This window comes from Lithobates pipiens, unplaced genomic scaffold (genome assembly GCF_037356315.1).
Source record: "Lithobates pipiens isolate NorthernLeopardFrog02 unplaced genomic scaffold, aLitPip1_a1.2 Scaffold_22, whole genome shotgun sequence".
Classification (NCBI taxonomy): Eukaryota; Metazoa; Chordata; class Amphibia; order Anura; family Ranidae; genus Lithobates; species Lithobates pipiens.
The window spans coordinates 8613823-8635258 of NW_027507784.1; the positions used below are offsets into that span (position 1 = coordinate 8613823).

Sequence of the window (21436 nt, forward strand, 5' to 3'; positions counted from 1 at the left end):
CTTCCTCTGACCAAACAAAGCCTCATAAACACTTTGTCGAGCACCAGGAAATGGTAACCTTCCAGGGTCTCGAAAGGCATTACAAAAACTTTTCTTCAAGGCCTCCTGAAGATGTTTCATCCTCTGCTCCTTCTGCAAAGGCAGGATGAGTTCTGCAACTTTACCCTTATAACATGTATAAAGAAGTGTTGCCAGACAGTAATAATCCCTCTTCTTGATATCACAGATCCTAGGGACCTTTTGCAGGCTTTACAAAATCAGGGAGGCCATGCAGTGTAAGTTTGCAGAGGCATTCGATTCTGAGTCCTCTGGGTCACTAAGGATCACTAAGGATCACATTATCCGTAACTACCTCCTCTCAGCCACGTAAAACTCCTTGGGTTTCTGGGGACTGAAAAACATCCCTGCATGTTATCATCGACATGCATGCTGACACAATCCTCTTCTTCCTGTGTGTTTGTTGGCCCAGCAGGAATGCTATCTGGATAAAGGGGGCCTTGAGAGGAAAGGAAGTCCTCTTCATCCTGCTGCTCTGCCTCAAGTGCCCTGTCGACGATTCCACGAAGCATATGCTCCAGCAGGAAGACTAGAGGGACAGTGTCACTGATGCATGCATTGTCGTTGCATACCATCCTTGTGGCCTCGTCAAATGGTGACAGGACAGTGCATCCATCCTTGATCAGTAGCCATTGGCATGGCGAAAAGAAGCCATGCTCTCCTGACCCTGTCCTGGTGCCATACTCGCACAGGTACCTATTGATGGCCCTCTGTTGTGTGTGTAGCCGCTGCAGCATTTCCATTGTTGGGGTCCACATGGTGGGCATGTCACAAATGAGGTGGTTGGTGATCATTCCCTTGGAATGTCAGCCAGCTGAGCGCTGGCATTGTATGACCGGCAGAAATTACCACAAACTTTTTTGCCTTGTCTCAGGAGATCTTGTAAACCTGGGTACCTGGTCAAGAAATGCTCCACCACCAAATTCAGGACGTGTGCTAAACATGGAACATGAGTCAAGTGTCCCTGTTGGAGGGCAGAGAAAAGGTTGGTGCCATTGTCGCACACAACCATTCCTGGCTGAAGCTGGTGTGGCGTCACCCACCTCTGAGCCTGCCCCTGCAGAGCTGACAGAATCTCTGCCCAGGTGTGGCTCCTGTCCCATAGGCAGACCAGCTTAAGCACCACATGGCATCTTTTAGCCTGACTGCTTGTGTATCCCCTTGAACGCTTACGGAGCACTGCTGGCTTAGAGGAAATTTTGCAGAAGGGGCCATAGAGGAAGAAGAGGAGAGGGTGGAGCAGAGAGCTATGGCAGAATCACCACCAGGTTTTTGGAGGTGTGGTGGCAAACCAAGCTCCAACAACACTGAACCCTGGGCTGCAGCCTTCCCAGCAGCCAGCAGAGTTACCAGTGTGCTGTGAAGGAAATGTAACATCCCTGCCCATGCCTGCTGGACCATGCGTCAGCGCTAATATGAACCTTACTTCTGACCACCCTGTTCAACAAGGTCAAAACATCGGAATGGCCTTACATGAAAAGAAATGCCATTTTGGAACCTCCATCACATTCCACAAATTGACAAAAGGGGGCAGAGTCTACCAGCTGAAAAGGCAGTAGATTCAGTGCTAGCAATCTGGCCAAGCTTGCATTTAGGAGCATGAGCATGTGAATGGCTGGGATACATTTTCTTTTTACGGTTCAGCAACTGGGGTAGGGAAATTTGTCTGCTAAAATCAATTGGTGGTGTACTGCTAGCATATTGGCTGCAAGTACTTGGGACACCTATTGCTATGCCTTCATTCCTCTCAGTGCAGGTTTTTTCGAGGACTGGGGGTATAGTGGGGTTTGAGATCTCAGATGAGGAGCAGGGAAAAGTCTTTTTATATCATGTGTTTTTTTCAGGTGATGTTGCCAATGGACTGCTTGGCAGATCGTCATATGTCTGGTCAAGCATGTGGTACCCAAGCGGCTGCTGTTCTGGCCACGCTTCATCCACTTCAGACATAGGTTGCAAACAGCAACAGTGTGATCTGCTGCACACATGTTAAAAAAGGCACACACCAAGGAACTTTTAAAAGTCAGTGGGGGGGGTCAGGAGCACCCTGCACCTGTGGAGCTCTGTGTTGTAATGCAATAGGGTGGCTGCCCTTAAACTGCCCCCGGAGGACATGCTGCCTCATTGGAGTTGTGTCTCCTCCTCACTTCCCTCCTCTATTCTCTCAGGCACCCAAGTAGAGTCAGTTACCTCATCATCCCCTTCCTCCTCATCACTGGAGCAAACTTGGCAGTATGCTGGGGGAACATAACTGCCAGTTCTTGTCCTTATGTGGCACCCCCTCTCTCTAGGTTTACGTTACTCCCTTCCTCAACCTGGGAACCGACATCGGAGCCAGGGCAGCTGATAGGCCAGTACAACTGGCCCTATTGTATCAGGCCTGGCCAGCAGGGGGGCCCGGGCAACCCGAACAGATAACTAATTCATGTAAAAAAGGAAAAATCCTCCAGCCATGTCTGAATATTGTCCATCCGACTGTCCCAACCACAATCAACCCTCCTTTACTTTTTACTTTTTTTTTCTGATATCTATCTGCAGACTGCAGTGTTCTTGTAGTTGTTGGCAGGAGGAGGGACTATTTCTTCTATTTGGTTGGTGTAAGAATGCCTCTTCCGCACCCACTTCTCATGCTGGCTCAAGTCCCAGCCAGTGCATCCTCTATATTGCCTTCCCTGCCCTGGCGCCGGGGAGTGATTACTCTCCCTCCACATGAGAGAAAAAGCAGCGGCGGCAGAAGAAAAAAAAGAAGCAGCTGGCATCGCATCTGACTGGAATAGTTTGTGGACACTCCAGTCCAGGCAGCAGCAGGATCAAGGAGGAAGTGATTCCTGGGGTCCGGCTAACATAGGTATGTGCTTGCTTGGGGGTGGGGGGGGGTGATGGGGTGATTCAAGATCTACTACTACTGCAACAGCATCTATACATTATGGCATTGGCAGCATGGGTGACACTGTCTGCAAGTAGCACATGCATTATGGGCCATAACGCATGTGCTGCCTGCAGAGACAGTGCCACTCATGCCGCCAATGCCATAATATGGCATTGGCGCCATGGGTGGCACTGTCAGCAGGTAGCACATGCGTTATGGCATTAGCGTCATGGGAACACTGTCTGCAGCACATTGCGGCATAAGGTGCCACTGTCTTTGCAGGCAACACATGCGTTATGGCCCATAATGCATGTGCCACCTCCAAAGACAGTGTCACCCATTCTGCTAATGCCATAATGTGCTGCAGAGACAGTGCCACCCATGCCATGAAAAATAAATAAATATCACTTTTAGACAAACCTGCACTTTGTTTCAAGGGGGGGGTCTGGGAAAGGGTCAGGGGCGGAGCCAAGGATGACACTGAAGGAGGGACCAGGGGCAGGACCAGGGGTCTGAAGGTGCCCCGCCAGGTAGGCTGTACGGGGCCCCATGATTTCTATCAGCGGCCCTGATCAGAGCCTTCAAAACTGATGCGCATCCTCCAGCAGCATGTAACAGACACTGTGGTCAAATAGTTCTGGGAACTCCTCCGTGCATGATGGTGGGGCTATGGAAGGAGTAACTGTGGACAAGGAGGTGGTGGAATAGGCCACTTTGGCAGCTGCATTGGAAGGCAAACTACTCTGAGCCTGGGTGACAGAGGATGAGGAGGATGAGGACAGCTTTGCTATCCACTCCACCAACTCTTCTGCATGTTGTGGCTCAATAACACAGCCAGCAGCAGAAAAAAAAGGACAAGTGTGCTCCATGGCCACCTGCAGAGGATGACCACCACTGTTGAACGTAGACAGAGAGGCTGCTTATCCTCTTTTAAGCTACAATTCAAGGTTGTCTAATAGTTGTCCAGCATCCCAGGCTGGTCAGCAAGAAGAGCTACTGCCGGATGCAGCAGATGTGGTAGGTTCAGTTCCTGGTCCTGATGGTCCAGAAACCAGAGCGTGAAAAAAGAAAAAGAAACATACCATAAAATCTAGAGTTCAAATAACTTTATTCAAATGATAAAGAAGTTGACATGTTTCAGGAACCAGTCTGAATCTCATTTTTCATGTTTTAGGATAAAAAAATAAATCAAGGCTCTGCCTTATTTCTGTAAACTTGTGGTAAATTGTTGCTAAGAGAAATAACTCCTACTGCCAGAACTTTGTAGTACTTTGAGTAATTTTTCTTAGCAGAAATTCTCAACAAGCACACTTTAGAACCTGTGAATTAAAATTAGAGCCCTGTTTTTTCATCATATGCTCTTGCTGAAGCCCTGAAGAAGGTCCAGCCTGACACCAAAACAAGATGGCCTGCTGTGCTGTGGTATTATACCCTTTGGAGTCTAGACACTCTAGTTTCCATAAAAGCGGTTTGTGACTTTGGCATGTCAGATGATTTCCGTCGACTAGCACAAGGGTAAGGAGCTCCATATGATTCATTAGCCAAATTTCATAGTGAAAGGCCCCTCAGAAAAGTTAACCACTTGGTTCCCACACTACGTCTATTGACGTCATGGGCTTTCAGTGGTTATATCTAAATGATGCCTGAGGCCACAGACATCATTCAGATATTGCCGTTTTCAGATGGCGATTCCCTGCATCATAAGAACGATCATAGCGGCTGTTCCACCACTTGATCGTTCTTTCGGGCCGCGGGAGGGGATGCCCCTCCTCCCGCCGCCCTCCGGTGCTTCTACCGACTCACCGTTTCCATCGGTGAGTCGGTCATAGGATCTGTCGGCCCCAGCAAGTAACCATAGAGATTTCCGGCGGACTAGATTGTCCCTGGAGTCTCTATAATCGTTCGGAGGCTGGGCGCGATGTTATGACGTCACGCCCGGCCTCGGTATTCAAATTAACGGCGCCGATCTGGCTAGGAAGCCAGGATCATTTTTTTTTTTTTTTTTTTTTATTCTTCCCAGCCTAGAGGTGTAATATGGGGTCCTATTGACCCCATATCTCACTGTAAATATGTCCGATCGTGCCATATTCCTATTACAAGGGATGTTTACATTCCTTGTAATAGGAATAAAAGTCATCAATTTTTTTTTTTTAAGTGTAAAACTAAAAAAATAAAAATAAAATTAACAATAAAAAAACAAAAATTTTTAAAGCGCCCCTGTCCCCGTGAGCTCGCACACAGAAGCGAACGCATACGTAAGTCCCGCCCACATATAAAAAACGGTGTTCAAACCACACATGTGAGGTATTTCCGCGAACATTGGAGTGAGAGCAATAATTCTAGCCCTAGACCTCCTCTGTAACCCAAAATATGTAACCAGTAAAAAAATTTAAAGCGTCGCCTATGGGGATTTTTAAATACCAAAGTTTGGCGCCATTCCACGAGCGCGTGCAAATTTGAAGCGTGACATGGTGGGTATCTATTTACTCGGCGTATCGTCCTCTTTCACATTATGCAAAAAAAACTGGGCTAATTTTACTGTTTTTTTTTTTTTTTTTTAAGCATGAAACTTTTCTGAAAAAAACGTGTTCGAAAAATTGCTGCGCAAATACCGTGCGGGATAAAAAGTTGCAACGAGCGCCATTGTATTCTCTAGGGTCTTTGCTAAAAAAAAACCATATATAATGTTTGGGGGTTCTATGTAATTTTCTAGCAAAAAAATTAGGAATTTTACATGTAGGAGAGAAATGTCAGAATTGGCCTGGATGCGAAGTGGTTAACCACTTGCTTACTGGGCACTTAAACCCCCCTCAGTCCCAGACCAATGTTCAGCTTTCAGCGCTGATGCACTTTGAATGACAATTGGGCGGTCATACAACACTGTACCCAAATGAAATTTTTATCATTTTTTTCCCACAAATAGAGCTTTCTTTTGGTGGTATTTAGTTACAGCTCGGAGTTTTATTTTTTGCTAAACAAACAAAAAAAGATGCAAAAAAAAAAAATCATGTTTTAATAGTTTGTTATAAAATTTTGCAAACGGGTCATTTTTCTCCTTCATTGAAGTGCGCTGATGAGGCGGCACTGATAGGCTGCACTGGTGGGCACTGATGGGCTGCATTGGTGGGCACTGATGGGCTGCATTGGTGGGCACTGATAGGCTGCACTGGTGGGCACTGATAGGCATAGTTAAGGCGGCACTAATAGGCACAGATAAGGCGGCACCGATGGGCACAGATAAGGCGGCACTGATGGGCAAAGATGGGCACAGATAAGATGGCATGGGTGGGTGGCACGGATAAGTGGCACGGATGGGCACTGATAGGTACCACTAATAGATGGGACTGATGGGCACTGATAGGTGGCACTGATAGGTGGCTCTGATAGGTGGCACTGCTGGGCACTGATGGGCGGCACTGCTGGGCACTGATGGGCGGCACTGCTGGGCACTGATGGGCGGCACTGGGTTGCAGCACCTTTGAGGCAGATTGTGGGCACTGTGGGTGGCACTGTGGGTGGCACTGTGGGCACTATGGGCACTGACGGGGGGCACTGACGGGGGGCACTTACTTTTATTCAGGATGGCACTGCGGGGGGCAGGTGGGCACTGGCAGGGGGCAGGTGGTTGCTTGTACTGCTGGCCGTGATCGGGACTGATGTCCCGATCACGGCCACCGGTGATCGGCTTTTTTTTTTTCTCCTCGCGCTGTCAGCGCGAGGAGGAATAATAGCCGATTACCGGCTCCGTTCTATCACATGATCAGCTGTCATTGGCTGACAGCTGATCACGTGATAAGGGGTCGGGATCGTCCCCTTGCACGGATCGGTGATCAGGCGAGTCTCATGGACTCGCCGATCACAGAGCGCACCGCGCGCGCCCCTCAGGGGGCGCGCAGGCCGCTCGTACACGGGACGACGTCAATAGACGTCGTCCCGGAAAAGTAGGTCCGCGCTAATGCCGTCATTTGGCAATAGCGCGGATCTGAAGTGGTTAAGAGAGCTCCTTTCATGTTCCTCTTGGATGGAAAAACCTCATAATTTTATAACCTACCTGATAGACTTTCCGGTTGCATCCCGTCAGTAGTATATGAGGAATTTTTACAGTAACAGCCAGGAACAGAGTCCAAAATTCTACATTCCTCACCCTGAGCACAGCTGACCCCCAAACAGCTAGAATTAGATTCTGGAAGAGAAGGAGCACAAAAAATGTTTTATAATCTAAAAGGTGAAACCATGGATCTATAATGTTTGATGAAGACAACATACTGAATTATGTTTTTTGTGAATACTTACCTGTACAATAGGTAGACCCTTCCATACCCTGCAGCTTATACACATAAAACTCTTCTGGACACATTTTCACTGAGAAATTAAAGGGATAATAACAGCATCCTTCATAAGTGCTGAAGCAAGCTGTACGATTCACAATGCCATCACCGGCTGTAGGGTGGGAGCCGTTCATCCAAATGGGGTGATAACTCCCACAGTTGTCCATTGCTACACAGTGCTCAGGGATCCATTGGTCATATTCTCCTTTAAACCGGTACCAGCCAGACAGGCCAATGTCATGACGAAAAGAATACCCGTACATATCATAAGCATATGTATTAGAAGTACTTCGCCAGGGGTCATTAAGTACGGTGTGGTTGGAGCAAGGGTCAATGCAGGAATATGATCCAATGCTGTACTTAAAGCATTCTGCACCAGAACCACACGGTGATCCTTGTTGGCATTCATTGACTTCACAGTGTCTTCCATCTCCGTAATATCCATAGGGACAAGTACAGCCATATTTAGATTCATTTTCAAGAAATGTACATATAGCTACTGGATCACAGTCTTTAAGAAAGCTGTCCCCACATTCATCAGTATAATCAGCACAGCCAAATTCTGCCTTGTATGTCAATTCTGCGGAACACTTACAGGTGTAAGAGCCGATCGTGTTCACACATGTATTAGGATACATACAATTGTTGCTGTAATAGCGCTGACATTCATCTATATCATTACATGATTTTCCATCTCCAGCAAATCCCTCTTTACACGTGCACTCCCCGTATCCTCCAAACTCCGAACAAGTGGCATTTGGGTGGCAGTCAGAATCTGAACAATTCCCTGGAAAGAAAAGAAAGAAGACTTTTTTTTTCTTGGGAAGGGGGGGAGGTCTCTATGAAACATAAGTTGGACTAATGTCTGGACAAACTTTTTTTTTCAGGTTGGGCACTATTGCAGACTTTTTTGGCTGGGTTGCCTATCATTAAAGCGGAGCTCCACCCTAAAGTGGAGCTTCCGCTCATTGGAATCCTCCCCCCCCCTCCGTCGCCACAATTGGCACCTTTCAGGGGGAGGGGGGTGCAGGTACCTGTACAGTACAGGTATCTGCACCCACTTCCGGCGTAGATTCTGCAGAAAGGAACGTCCCTTTCCGCAGAATCCACGCCCCCTTTCCGAAAGTCCCCCGCTGCCTGCTGGGAAACAAACGGATCCCAGAGACAGCGGGGACCATCTTTATCGCGCATGCGCAGTAGGGAACCGGGAAATTAAGCAGAAAGGCTCCACTTCCTGATTCCCATACCCAAGATGGCGGCGGCAGCACCTGAGAGATGATCGAGAGATCGGCTTCGGGTGCCGACATCGCGGGCACGCTGGGCGGGTAAGTGTCACTATTTTAAAAGTCAGCAGCTGCAGTATTTGTAGCTGCTGGCTTTTAAAAAAACAAAAAACGGCGGAACTCCCGGCGGACTCCCGCTTTAAAGTGAATGAGATATCAAAGCATAGTCCAAATACATAAATGAATGGAGATGGTAAATGTGATGCCACCAATCCAGTGAACTTGGAAGAGTAAATCAAATAGTGTCCAAATGATTGAACCGCCACCAATGAGTGAATTACAAACTCGCTAGAACAAACAGCAGCAAATGCGCCAGCATAAGTGGAAATCCCTCTGGAAATATTGCGTTGTGTTACTCCCACAGACAGCTTTAGATGCAGTCTGGCTGAGGATAAAAAAAAAGCTCACCAGGAGCCCAGATGGATTTTTATAGTTTAGTCGTTTTGTTTAAAAAATTAAAAGCAACATAAAACAGGGTAAAATCACACACTTGGGCAGCCGCTGGTGACCCAGAATCTCACAGCGGCAAGAAGTCAGTGGATAATGTCCCACGACCACGCGTTTTTGTCCAATGGGACATTATGAAGGGTAATAATGTTGATAATGTCCATTGGATGAAACGCGTTGGGCAGGACATTCGGCACTGAATTCTTGCCACTGTGCGATTCCAGGTCTCCGGTGGCTGCCCAAAGTGAGTGATTTTACCCTGTTTTATGTTGCTTTTCATTTTGTAAAAAATAAACCTACTTCACTATAAAATCCATCTGGGCTCCTGGTGAGATTTTATTCATCCTCAGCGGGACTCCGTCTAGAGCTCACTGTGGGAGGAACATGCAGCGATATCTCCAGAGGAATTTCCACGTATGTTGTAAGACGCATTTGTTGCTGTGACGGCAGCCGCTTGTTCCAGTGAGTTTGTAATTCACTCGTTGGTGGTGGTTCAGTCATTTGGGCAATATTTGATATACCGTATTTATCGGCGTATAACACGCACTTTCCCCCCCTTAAAAATGGGGGATAGTCGTGGGTGCGTATAACGATCCCCACTGTCTGTTAGTCTAAAATACTGAGCGCCGCCGAAAAAGACAGAGCGCCGCTGAAAAAGACCGAGCGCCGCTGAAAAAGACCGAGCCGACTGCTGTTTCTGGAGTGAGCGCTGCCGAAAAAGACTGAGCCCGACTGTACTGTGTACTTGGCTCGGCTCGGCTTGCAGTCCCGCTCCAGAAACAGCAGGGAGGCGGGACTACGAGCGGAGCCAAGCTCGGTCTTTTTCGGCGGCGCTCAGTCTTTTTCGGCGGCGCTTGCCCGGTCTGTCTCGGCGGCGCTCGCTCGGTCTGTCTCGGCGGCTGTAAATTTAACCACTTGCTTACTGGGCACTTAAACCCCCCTCAGTCCCAGACCAATTTTCAGCTTTCAGCGCTGATGCACTTTGAATGACAATTGCGCGGGCATACAACACTGTACCCAAATGAAATTGTTATCATTTTTTTCCCACAAATAGAGCTTTCTTTTGGTGGTATTTAGTTACAGCTCGGAGTTTTATTTTTTGCTAAACAAACAAAAAAAGATGCAAAAAAAAATAAATCATGTTTTAATAGTTTGTTATAAAATTTTGCAAACGGGTCATTTTTCTCCTTCATTGAAGTGCGCTGATTAGGCGGCACTGATGGCTGCATTGGTGGGCACTGATGGGCTGCATTGGTGGGCACTGATAGGCTGCATTGGTGGGCACTGATAGGCTGCACTGGTGGGCACTGATAGGCATAGTTAAGGCGGCACTAATAGGCACAGATAAGGCGGCACCGATGGGCACAGATAAGGCGGCACTGATGGGCAAAGATGGGCACAGATAAGATGGCATGGATGGGTGGCACGGATAAGTGGCACAGATGGGTGGCACGGATGGGCACTGATAGGTACCACTGATAGATGGGACTGATAGGTGGCACTGATAGGTGGCTCTGATAGGTGGCACTGCTGGGCACTGATGGGCGACACTGCTGGACACTGATGGGCGGCACTGCTGGGCACTGATGGGCGGCACTGGGGTGCAGCACCTTTGAGGCAGATTGTGGGCACTGTGGGTGGCACTGTTGGTGGCACTGCTGGATGGCACTGTGGGTGGCACTGTGGGTGGCACTGTGGGCACTATGGGCACTGCTGGGTGGCACTGATGGGGGGCACTTACTTTTATTCAGGATGGCACTGCGGTGGGCAGGTGGGCACTGGCAGGGGGCAGGTGGTCAGCTGTATTGCTGGCCGTGATCGGGACTGATGTCCCGATCACGGCCGCCGGTGATCGGCTTTTTTTTTCTCTCCTTGCGCTGTCAGCGCGAGGAGGAATAATAGCCGATTACCGGCTCCGTTCTATCACATGATCAGCTGTCATTGGCTGACAGCTGATCACGTGATAAGGGGTCGGGATCGACCCCTTGCACGGATCGGTGATCAGGCGAGTCTCATGGACTCGCCGATCACAGAGCGTGCCGCGCGCGCCCCTCAGGGCGCGCGCAGGCCGCTCGTACCCGGGACGACGTCAATAGACGTCGTCCCGGAAAAGTAGATCCGCGCTAATGCCGTCATTTGGCAATAGCGCGGATCCCAAGTGGTTAAACATGGGCAAGGCTGCAAATGACACTCTGCAAGACTGCAAACGGCGCTGGTCAAGCTGCAAATGATGCTGGGCAAGCTGAAAATGACACAGATTATTCTGCAATGATGAACAAGGCCAGGGGAGGGCTGGGCCAGGGGGCAGGGATGCAATTGCCCCCTGGGCTGCTCTGATATGCGGTGGCAAAGGCTGCTGTGTCGTCAGCTCAAAACCGCAACATGCACAGTTCTTGAGCTGGCCAAGTCCAGTACTGTGAGCGAGCGATGTCTTCATGTCAGGGCTGACAGTCTGTGTTACACAGCACAGCCCCGCCCAGCCCCGCCCAGCCCCTCCCTACTCCACACCATTGGCTGGCAGAGGCTGGACCTGCTCTCTGCTCAATCTGAGAAGTTGGCTGGAATCCAGCGAGGCTCCTGGGAGGCTGGGACCATTCAAGTAAGTGATCTCCTCCTCTCTGCAGCCAAAGAGTTTTTTTCTAGCAGTCTGTGCCAGTACCTTGCCCTCCTAGGGCTAGGTGGTATGATGTGGGCTCTCACTGACATGCTGCAGTTTGGCTGCAGTGCTGGTGTACTGGCAGTCATCCTGCATGTTGCCCCTGGGATATAGAGGATGCACATTTTTACTGCATGTTCTGAAAGTGCACAAAACGTCCTGCATGCTGCATGTTTGGTGCACTTTCAGAACATGCAGCAACAATGAGTAACCTAAAAGAAGTCTGAGGGGGTGTGACACCCGCCAGTACACCCGCACTGCAGCCAAACCACAGCACACCAGTGTGAATCTAAATGCTTGTATTCACTTGCAGTAGCCACTGCCACTCCTCTGAAAAGTGATCCATGCTCAGGTCACTTTTCAGAGGCATTTGACAGGCAGTGAATAGTTGATATCACATTTCATCCCTGCCTGCTTTAACCCCCCTAAATGCCAATCCCTGCAGGTAATGACACAGTTCACTTTGAACTCCACCTTATTTCCATTACTCTCTGTAGGTATTAGATGTGGTCTCACCTTTTTGTTTGCACATCTAATACCAAAGGGTACTTTCACACTGGGGCGATGTGGGCGGTAGTGGTACAGCGCTGCTCGTTTTAGTGGTGCTAGCGGGGCACTTTTAACCCCCACTAGTGGCCAAAGAAAGTGTTAAAAACGGCCGTGTTGCATTCATTTCAATGGGCTGGGCACCTCTCCCAAACCGCCCCAATAATGCTGCTTGCTGGACTTATCAGAATGTCCTTCCAGCGCACCGCCCCAGTGGGAAACCTGGGGTGGCACAAGAAGTGCTTTACAGGTGCTATTTTTTAGCACTAAAACGCCTGTACAGCGCCTTCAGTGTTAAAGGACCCTAAAGAGAGTTCTGGAAATAAGGTGGAGTTCAAAGTGAATTTCTACACCTAAGTGGAGCCCCCCTTTCAGAAGATTTGAGGATATGATTAAACCCAGAGACTGGTGGACTTAGGCCACAATAGACAGATTGAAATTCTGCTGGTTCAGCAGACATTTCAATCTATCTATGTGCAGACTGGTTGTACAGAATTTGACTCCATCAACTGACAGTACAACCAGCGTGTCTTTATGTTTTTTAGCGATCAGTGCTGGCTGCTATAGCTGCCAGCAGTGATCACTGTATTCTGATGGCTTGGAAACTTTCACCTCAGAGCACACACCAACACACGGCTCTTACGAAAGCTTGGTAATTCAAGTTCTGGGCTTCCCTAACATTACAGCCCTGTGGGGCTGTGACCAAGTCTGGGCAAGAGCTGGGATATGACATTACTTACCTCATATCCCTGCCACTCCTAAACCTGCTCCACTGCAGCACCAGGCCCACAATGCCCTTAATCTGGCCTGTGCTCCGGCATGCGCCTGCATGTGCATTTCTTACTATCCACAATTGAGACAGGAGGAACCTGCACCCTGATGAATCTGGTGTTCATGCCGGGGAGACAGCTAGACTTGCCTGTTTTGGCCTGCTGCGCTCACTGTGACTCTCAGCTACTCTGCTTGCTTGGCTTGCCCAGTGGTGTGGTGCTCACTCACCAGAGAAGCTCCGGACTCCACAGGTAGTGCTTAGTGTGGTGGCAGTGACAGCACAGTCTTTAGTCTTCATCTTCCTGCAGTCTCATTGGTCTGTGTACTGGGTGTGGGGAAGGGGCAAGCTCTTTTTCTCAGTCTTTCTGGGGGCAATCATGCAGTCTCTTTCTGAGAGACTGCTCCATTCTCTGAGAGACTGCTCCACTTCACACTGCCTGTACAGAGACTGACTGCTTCACAGTGCCTGCACAGAAAGTGACTGCTCTCTCTGTGCAGGCAGTGTGAAGCGGGGTCTGTGCAGGCAGTGTGAAGTGGGGTCTCTCTCTGTGGAGGCAGTGTGAAGCGGTCTCTCTCTGTGGAGGCAGTGTGAAGCAGTCTCTCTCTCTGTGCAGGCAGTGTCAAGCAGTCTCTCTCTCTTTGGGGCAATGTGGAGCAGTCTTCCTCTCTCTCTGTACGGGGAATGTGGTGTAGATAGGTGGTGAGCTGATTCAGTGGTTCAATGGGCCACTTGACTGGACTTGCCCTCCAGGCCTAAGGCTGCCAGCCCTCCCCTGAACAAGGCTGCAGATGGACATTGATAAGGCTGCATTGATTGGCATTTAAATGTAAGTTTTTTTTTCCTTAAACTTCCCTCCTAAAACTGTTTTCCTTAAAATGCCCTCCTAAACTTGGGGTGCGTGTTATACCCTGATAAATACGGTACTCTTCCAATTTCACTGGATTGGTGGCATCACATTTACATTCTCCATCCATTTATGTATTTGGAATATGCTTTGATATCTCATTCACCTAATGACGGACTACTTGCACTAATGAATATCATTTTCATTATTTGGACACTACAGTATCTCAGAAAAGTAAGTACACCCCTCACCTTTTTGTAAATCTTTTCTTCTATCTTTTCCTGTGACAACACTGAAGAAATGACACTTGTCTACAATGTAAAGTACTGAGTGTACAGCTTGTATAACAGTGTAAATTTCCTGTTCCCTCAAAATAACTCAACACACAGCCATTAATGTCTAAACCGCTGGCAACAAAAGTGAGTACACCCCTAAGTGAAAATGTCCAAATTGGGCCCAAAGTGATAATATTTTGTGTGGCCACCATTATTTTCCAGCACTGCCTTAACCCTCTTGGGCATGGAGTTCAGCAGAGCTTCACAGGTTGTCACTGGAGTCCTCTTCCCCTCCCCCATGATGACATCACAGAGCTGGTGGATGTTGGAGACCTTGCGCTCCTCCACCTTCCGTTTGAGGATATCTCACAGATGATCAATAGGGTTTAGGTCTGGAGACATGCTTGGCCAGTCCATCACCTTTACCCTCAGCTTCTTTAGCAAGGCAGTGGTGGTCTTGGAGGTGTGTTTGGGGTGGTTGTCATGTTGGAATACTGCCCATGCGGCCCAGTCTCTGAAGGGAGGGGATCATGCTCTGCTTCAGTATGTCACAGTACATGTTGGCATTCATGGTCCCCTCAATGATCTGTAGCCCCCCAGTGCCGGCAGCACTCATGCAGCCCCAGACCATGACACCCCCACCACCATCTGAAGAGATACTGTATATGTTTTTGAGGTTTGTTATACTGCTTATGTGTTAGCTGTCTTTGTTAGTACATATTTAACGCAGCACAGATTTTTTTTTTACACAATATGATGGACTTACCTGATTTGTTCAACCCTGCAAAATATATAAAATAAGAACATTAGATTTATTTATTTTTTCTCAGCTGTGCATCTCTTGCAATTATGAAAATACCATTCTACATGAAATGACATTTTATTACAAATATAAGTATACAATTTTCATTTACGCTTCACACACAAAATAAAGTTTATATTTTGCTGTACATGAATACAAAATAGAAAATAATAATTAGGTAAATTTGAGTAGAATTTGATGACCCAGAATGCAACATTAAGGTCCCAGTTTTACTTGGAAATTTGAAATCGCCTGCAGAATTATTATTTTTTTTATTCATTCTGTGATTCCAAATCGTGGTAAACTTGCAGTTGCGTGTGTGGGCGCCATTCATTCTTTACTGGCACCCCAAACATGCCAAAATCATGTGGAAATTACTGCAAAACACACCTTTGAAAATCGCATGAATCTTGTTACTAAAAAAGGTACAGGTGCTTCTTTTAGTCAACAAATGCACGTTCACTTCAACGTGCATTTTTATATAAATGGACCCAAAAAAGTGTGAAAAGTGTGCGATCTGTCCCCTGCAATGTCGCAGTCCCGCTAAAAATCACAGATCGCCACCATTACTAGTAAAAAAAAAAAATAATAATAATAAAAATGCCATAAATTTATCCCCTATTTTTTAGATGCTTTTTTTTGCGCAAACAAATCAATATACGCTTATTAGGATTTTTTTACCCAAAATATCGGCCTAAACTGATGAATATTTTTTTTTTTGGGGGGGAATATTTATTATAGCAAAAAGTAAAAAATATTGTTTTTTTTTTCAAAATGGTCTCTCTTTTTTTGTTTATAGCTCAAAAAAAAAAAATGCAGAGATAATCAAATACCACCAAAAGAAAGCTCTATTTATCCACTTAAGGACCAGGCCTCTTTTTCAGATTTGGCGTTTACATGTTTAAAACTGTTTTTTTTTGGCTAGAAAATTACTTAGAACCCCCAAACATTATATTTTGTTTTTTTTCCTAACACCCCAGAGAATAAAATGGCGGTCACTGAATACTTTTTTTTCCACACTGTATTTGCGCTTATTTTTAAGATGATCTTACAAGTGCACTTTTTTGGAAAAAAAAATCACTTTTTGAATAAAAAAATAAGACAACAGTAAAACTAGCCCAATTTTTTTTAAATATTGTGAAAGATAATGTTACGCCGAGTAAATTGATATCCATCATGTCATGCTTCAAAATTGCGCCCGCTCGTAGAATGGCGTCAAACTTTTACCCTCAAAAATCTACATAAGCGACATTTAAAAAATTCTACAAGTTGCATTTTTTGTGTTACAGAGGAGGTCTAGAGCTATAATTATTGCTCTCGGTCTACCGATTGCGGCAATACCTCACATGTGTGGTTTGCCCGCCGTTTTCATGTGTGGGCGCTGCTCACGTATGCGTTCGTTTCTGTGCTCGTCGGAACGGGAGGGGGGGGGGTTTAAATTTTTTTTTCTTATTTATTTTACTTGATTTTATTTATTTTTACACTTTAAAAAAAAAAATGAATGGATCACTTTTATTCCTATTACAAGGAATGTAAACATCCCTTGTAATAGAAAAAAAGCATGACAGGTCCTCTTAAATATGAGATCTGGGGGGTCAAAAAGTCCTCAGATCTCATATTTGGACTAAAATGCAATAAAAAAATAAAAAAAAATATGTAATTTTAAAAAATGACATTGAAAAAATATACCTTTTAAGAGGTATGACGGGAAGTGACGTTTTGACGTCACTTCCGCCCTCCTATGGTATAGAGACTAGTGGGGGCCATCTTAGCCTCACTCGTCTCCATACCCAGCTAGGAAGAGGACCCGATCGCCTCCGGTGCTACTGACGGCTCCGGTAAGCGGCGGAGGGTGCAGGAGAGAGGCGGAAAGGGGGGGAGGCACCTCTCTCCCGAATATCCAACCGACAAAGTTTTAGCCCCTGTACACACGGTCGGAGATTTCGACAACCAAATCCGTCAAATTTTGTCCGTCGGATTTTGTCCGTCGGATCTTGTCCGAAACTGTTGCATACACACGGTCGGACTAAGTTGTCGAAAAATCCGATGGGACTACATTCAGGCTAGTAGCCAATAGCTTTGATGTAGGAATTTGATCTGAGCATGCGTGGCACTTGGTCCAATCAAAATTCTCTACACATGATCGGAGTATGTCCGATCGAACCAGTTGGTCGGAAAATATTTCCAACAAGTTGGAAAATTGGGTCCGACGGATATTTAGACAGAATCAGTCCAATGCATACCAAACACAGTCGGATTATCCGACAACACGGTCCGATAGGACACATTCCGACGGATTCTCCGATCGTGTGTACAAGGGTTCAGAGCTGGGCTATAAAATTTTCCGACAACATGATCCGATCGGACTTGGTCCGACCGTTTGTAGAGAATTCCGATCGGACAAAGTGCCACGCATTCTCAGATCAAATTCCTAGACCAAAGCTATTGGCTACTAGCCTGAACGTAGTCCCGTCGTAATTAAATAACGTCATCACGTTCCGAACGATCGGATTTTCCGACAACTTTGTCCAACCGTGTGTATGCAACACCAGTTTCGGACAAAATCCGTCGGACAAAATCAGACGGATTTTGTTGTCGGAATGTCCGACCCGTGTGTACAAGGGCTTAGAGTAAAACAAACTCATATAAACCAAGATGGTAGAACTTTATAAGTCAATAGACTTGACCGGATGAAGATGTGATGAAGGTGTGAGAGCCTGAGCAGCGTGTGGTAGAGAGCTCCTATCATCCTGCTGTCTGGCCCTCCTGCCATCTACGGGCTCTGAGATGCTACAGATCACGATATAGATCACAGACCTCCCAGGATGCTGCTATGGAGCTCAGAGATGTGCAGAGAGTCGAAGCTGAAGCCTTTACCGTACAAGGGTGAGCCAAGGGTGAACCATTGAGCTGCCAAGCTGCTGAATTTGCTTTGAAAAGCATTTTGAAAACATCCAAGTAAATATTGGTGAGCAGCTGAGCCTTCTGCCCTTTGTGGATATTAGAAAACAGCGGATCAGCTGATCCATTGATTCATTAAGACGGCTTTAGGAACAGCAGAGCCGTTGAGCCGTGTGGTAAAATTTCATGCGACTCATAAAAATTCCTCACCCCGTCACTTCCGGTGAGGCTCCGTCACTCTAACAGCTGACGGCGGGCCTTTACTGCGCATGCGCCAAGTCCGTGATCTGAACGGCGCATGCGCAAGATCGTAAGTTCAGCGGTGGTTAAAAATTATAGACAGAGAAATGCTGGTGGGCGGGCGGAGCTGAACAGATGCTCAGGACGTCATCAGCAGTCCCGCCCACCCCAATAACATGGATGTTGTTTATGGTCGTGAAAATTTATGGCTTCAGCTGCTATTAACAGCAATCGCGCATGCGCGGGATTTTTGATTACTGACCAGAAAAATGATGCACTCACTAATGATGGCTTTATTATATCATCGGCAGCACCAATATGTATAGTATTTATTAAATCTGAACAATAAGCAGTGTATTTATTAAATCTGAACAATAAGCAGTGTATTTATTAAATCTGAACAATAAGCAGTGTATTTATTAAAGCTGAACAATTAGCAGTGTATTTATTAGGCTGCTTTCACACTGGGGCTGTGAGGGCGTCGGCGGTAAAGCACCGCTATTTTTAGCGGCGCTTTACCGTCGTTTTAGCGGCGGTCTGCGGGCGCTAGCGGGGTGGTTTTAACCCCCGCTAGCGGCCGAAAAAAGGGTTAAAACCACCCACAAAGTGCCGCTGCAGCGGCGCTTTGCCAGCGGTATTGCTGCGCTGTCCCATTGATTTCAATGGGTAGGAGCGGTTTAGGAGCGGTTAATACACCGCTCCTTCACCGCTCCAAAGATGTGGCTAGCAGGACTTTTTTCACTGTCCTGCCAGCGCACCGCTTCAGTGTGAAAGCCCTCCGGCTTTCACACTGGAGTGACAGGGGCCGGTTTTTTTCAGACGCTACACAGGCGCTATTTTTAGCGCTGTAACGCCTGAAAACCGCCCCAGTGTGAAAGGGGCCCTAAAGCTGAAGAATATGGGCACAATATTGGGGACAGTGTGTGCGTTTGGGGACAGTGGCTGCATTTGGGCACAGTGGCTGCGTTTGGGGCACAATGTCTGCGTTTGGGGACAGTGTGTGCGACAGTGTCTGTATTTGGGCACAGTGGCTGCATTTGGAATGATCACAGTCAATTGCGTTGTAAACGGCCAATGGCTGTTTACCAGCATCAGTGGCGAGCAGTGTTCCCGGGAACACGCCGCCACCAACGTGCCCGCGCAGAGCGCGCCCGCGATTGCCATGGAGATGTGGGGCGGCCACCAATGTACACGCGCAGAGCGCGCCCGCGATCACCATGGAGAGGTGGGGCGGCCACCAACATACACGCGCAGAGCGCGCCCGCGGTCGCCATGGAGGGGTGGGGCGGAACCATCTGTGATCACGCGGTAAACAGCCTCATGGCTGTAATGGGGCCTAGTCCTCATGTGATGGGGACCAAGGCCTGATGTGATGGGGGTCCTGTGATGTGATGGGGGGTCTTCTGATGTGATGGGGGTCCTGTGATGTAATGGGGCCTAGTCCTCATGTGATGGGGACCAAGGCCTGATGTGATGGGGGGGGGTCCTGTGATGTTATGGGGGGTCTTCTGATGTGATGGGAGTGTCCTGTGATGTAATGGGGGGCCTAGGCCTGATGTGATGGTAACCAAGGCCTGATGTGATGGGGGGTCCTGTGATGTGATGGGGGGTCTTCTGATGTGATGGGAGTGTCCTGTGATGTAATGGGGCCTAGTCCTCATGTGATGGGGACCAAGGCCTGATGTGATGGGGGGGGGGGGGTCCTGTGATGTGATGGGGGGTCTTCTGATGTGATGGGGGTCCTGTGATGTAATGGGGCCTAGTCCTCATGTGATGGGGACCAAGGCCTGGTGTGATGGGGGGGGTCCTGTGATGTGATGGGGGGTCTTCTGATGTGATGGGGGTCCTGTGATGTAATGGGGCCTAGTCCTCATGTGATGGGGACCAAGGCCTGATGTGATGGGGGGGTCCTGTGATGTGATGGGGGGTCTTCTGATGTGATGGGAGTGTCCTGTGATGTAATGGGGGGCCTAGGCCTGATGTGATGGTAACCAAGGCCTGATGTGATGGGGGGTCCTGTGATGTGATGGGGGGTCTTCTGATGTGATGGGAGTGTCCTGTGATGTAATGGGGGGCCTAGGCCTGATGTGATGGTAACCAAGGCCTGATGTGATGGGGGGTCCTGTGATGTGATGGGGGGTCTTCTGATGTGATGGGGGTCCTGTGATGTAATGGGGCCTAGTCCTCATGTGATGGGGACCAAGGCCTGATGTGATGGGGGGGTCCTGTGATGTAATGGGGGGTCTTCTGATGTGATGGGGGTCCTGTGATGTAATGGGGGCCTAGTCCTCATGTGATGGGGACCTAGGCCTGATGTGATGGGGGAAGGGAATGCACTTACATTGTCCAGTAGGGGTGCAATGGATCATCACCGATCCGTGATGCGAACAGGTCACCCTGTTCAGATCAGCACACGCCACGATCCGCGGAGTGCCCCGGCAGCCTCGGCCTTAGGAAAGGCCGTGGCTTCGCCCTAGCTCCGTAGCGGCGGCCATCTTGGTGCACCCATTTACAATGTGATCGCTTCGTCAAATGACGGAGCGATCACTTGTAAACAAACTGGCGTCATAGTGACGCCAGTTCCTCTCTCCCCTCTGTGTACTGATCTGTACAGTGGAGGGGAGAAATTGGAAGGCAGCAGCGCTGCGGGCTGCATCTGTTGTGTCCACAAAACTGCTCTGTGACAAGTGCAGTCACAGCCATCCCTCCATACCCAGCCAATACTCTGCCGTACCCAGCCAATACTCTGCCGTACCCAGCCAATACTCTGTCGTACCCAGCCAATACTCTGCCGTACCCAGCCAATACTCTGCCGTACCCAGCCAATACTCTGCCATACCCAGCAAATGCTGTGCCATACCCTGTAATATCCAGCCATACTCGGCGGTAGCCAGCCGTACCCAGCCATGCTCAGCCAATATTACAGTGGGGGAGATATATATTACAGTGGGGACTATTTTGTGGTGGAATTTTAACAGGTTTTTGATACTTTTTTTATTTGCACTAACATACAATTTTTCAGGACAAGCTTTCGGGGTATGTCCCCTTCTTCAAGGTCCAAGCAGTACTGATTTACAAATTTTCTTCAAGGTCCAAGCAGTACTGATATACAAATTTTTAAAAATTTGTAAATCAGTACTGCTTGGACCTTGAAGAAGGGGACATACCCCGAAAGCTTGTCCTGAATAATTGTATGTTAGTGCAAATAAAAAAAGTATCACGGACAGTACTCAATTTTCTCTGTCACAATTGCACTGATACGGCTACAATCACATTAAACAGGTTTTTGCAAATTCAATTATTATTGGCTGATCCGAAAACTGATCCAATCCGTGACTCAGATCCGAGGAACGATCCGGTCCGTGAGTTTTTTGGATGCGTTGCACCCCTATTGTCCAGTGATAGGAAACTTGTAACAG

The 21436-nt window shown here is 47.9% G+C and overlaps 1 protein-coding gene across 1 annotated transcript in view; it reads right to left on the bottom strand.

The window, feature by feature from the left end:
• Nucleotides 1–21436, bottom strand: part of LOC144000356 (uromodulin-like) — a 133120-nt gene that overhangs the window by 95604 nt on the left and 16080 nt on the right. Inside the window, exons 3-5 of the mRNA XM_077494148.1 lie at nt 14841–14855; nt 7217–8038; nt 6975–7106 (exon numbers count right to left, since the gene is read on the bottom strand). Of these exons, the coding sequence (XP_077350274.1) occupies nt 6975–7106; nt 7217–8038; nt 14841–14855 (969 nt within the window). The remainder of the gene's footprint in view (nt 1–6974; nt 7107–7216; nt 8039–14840; nt 14856–21436) is intronic.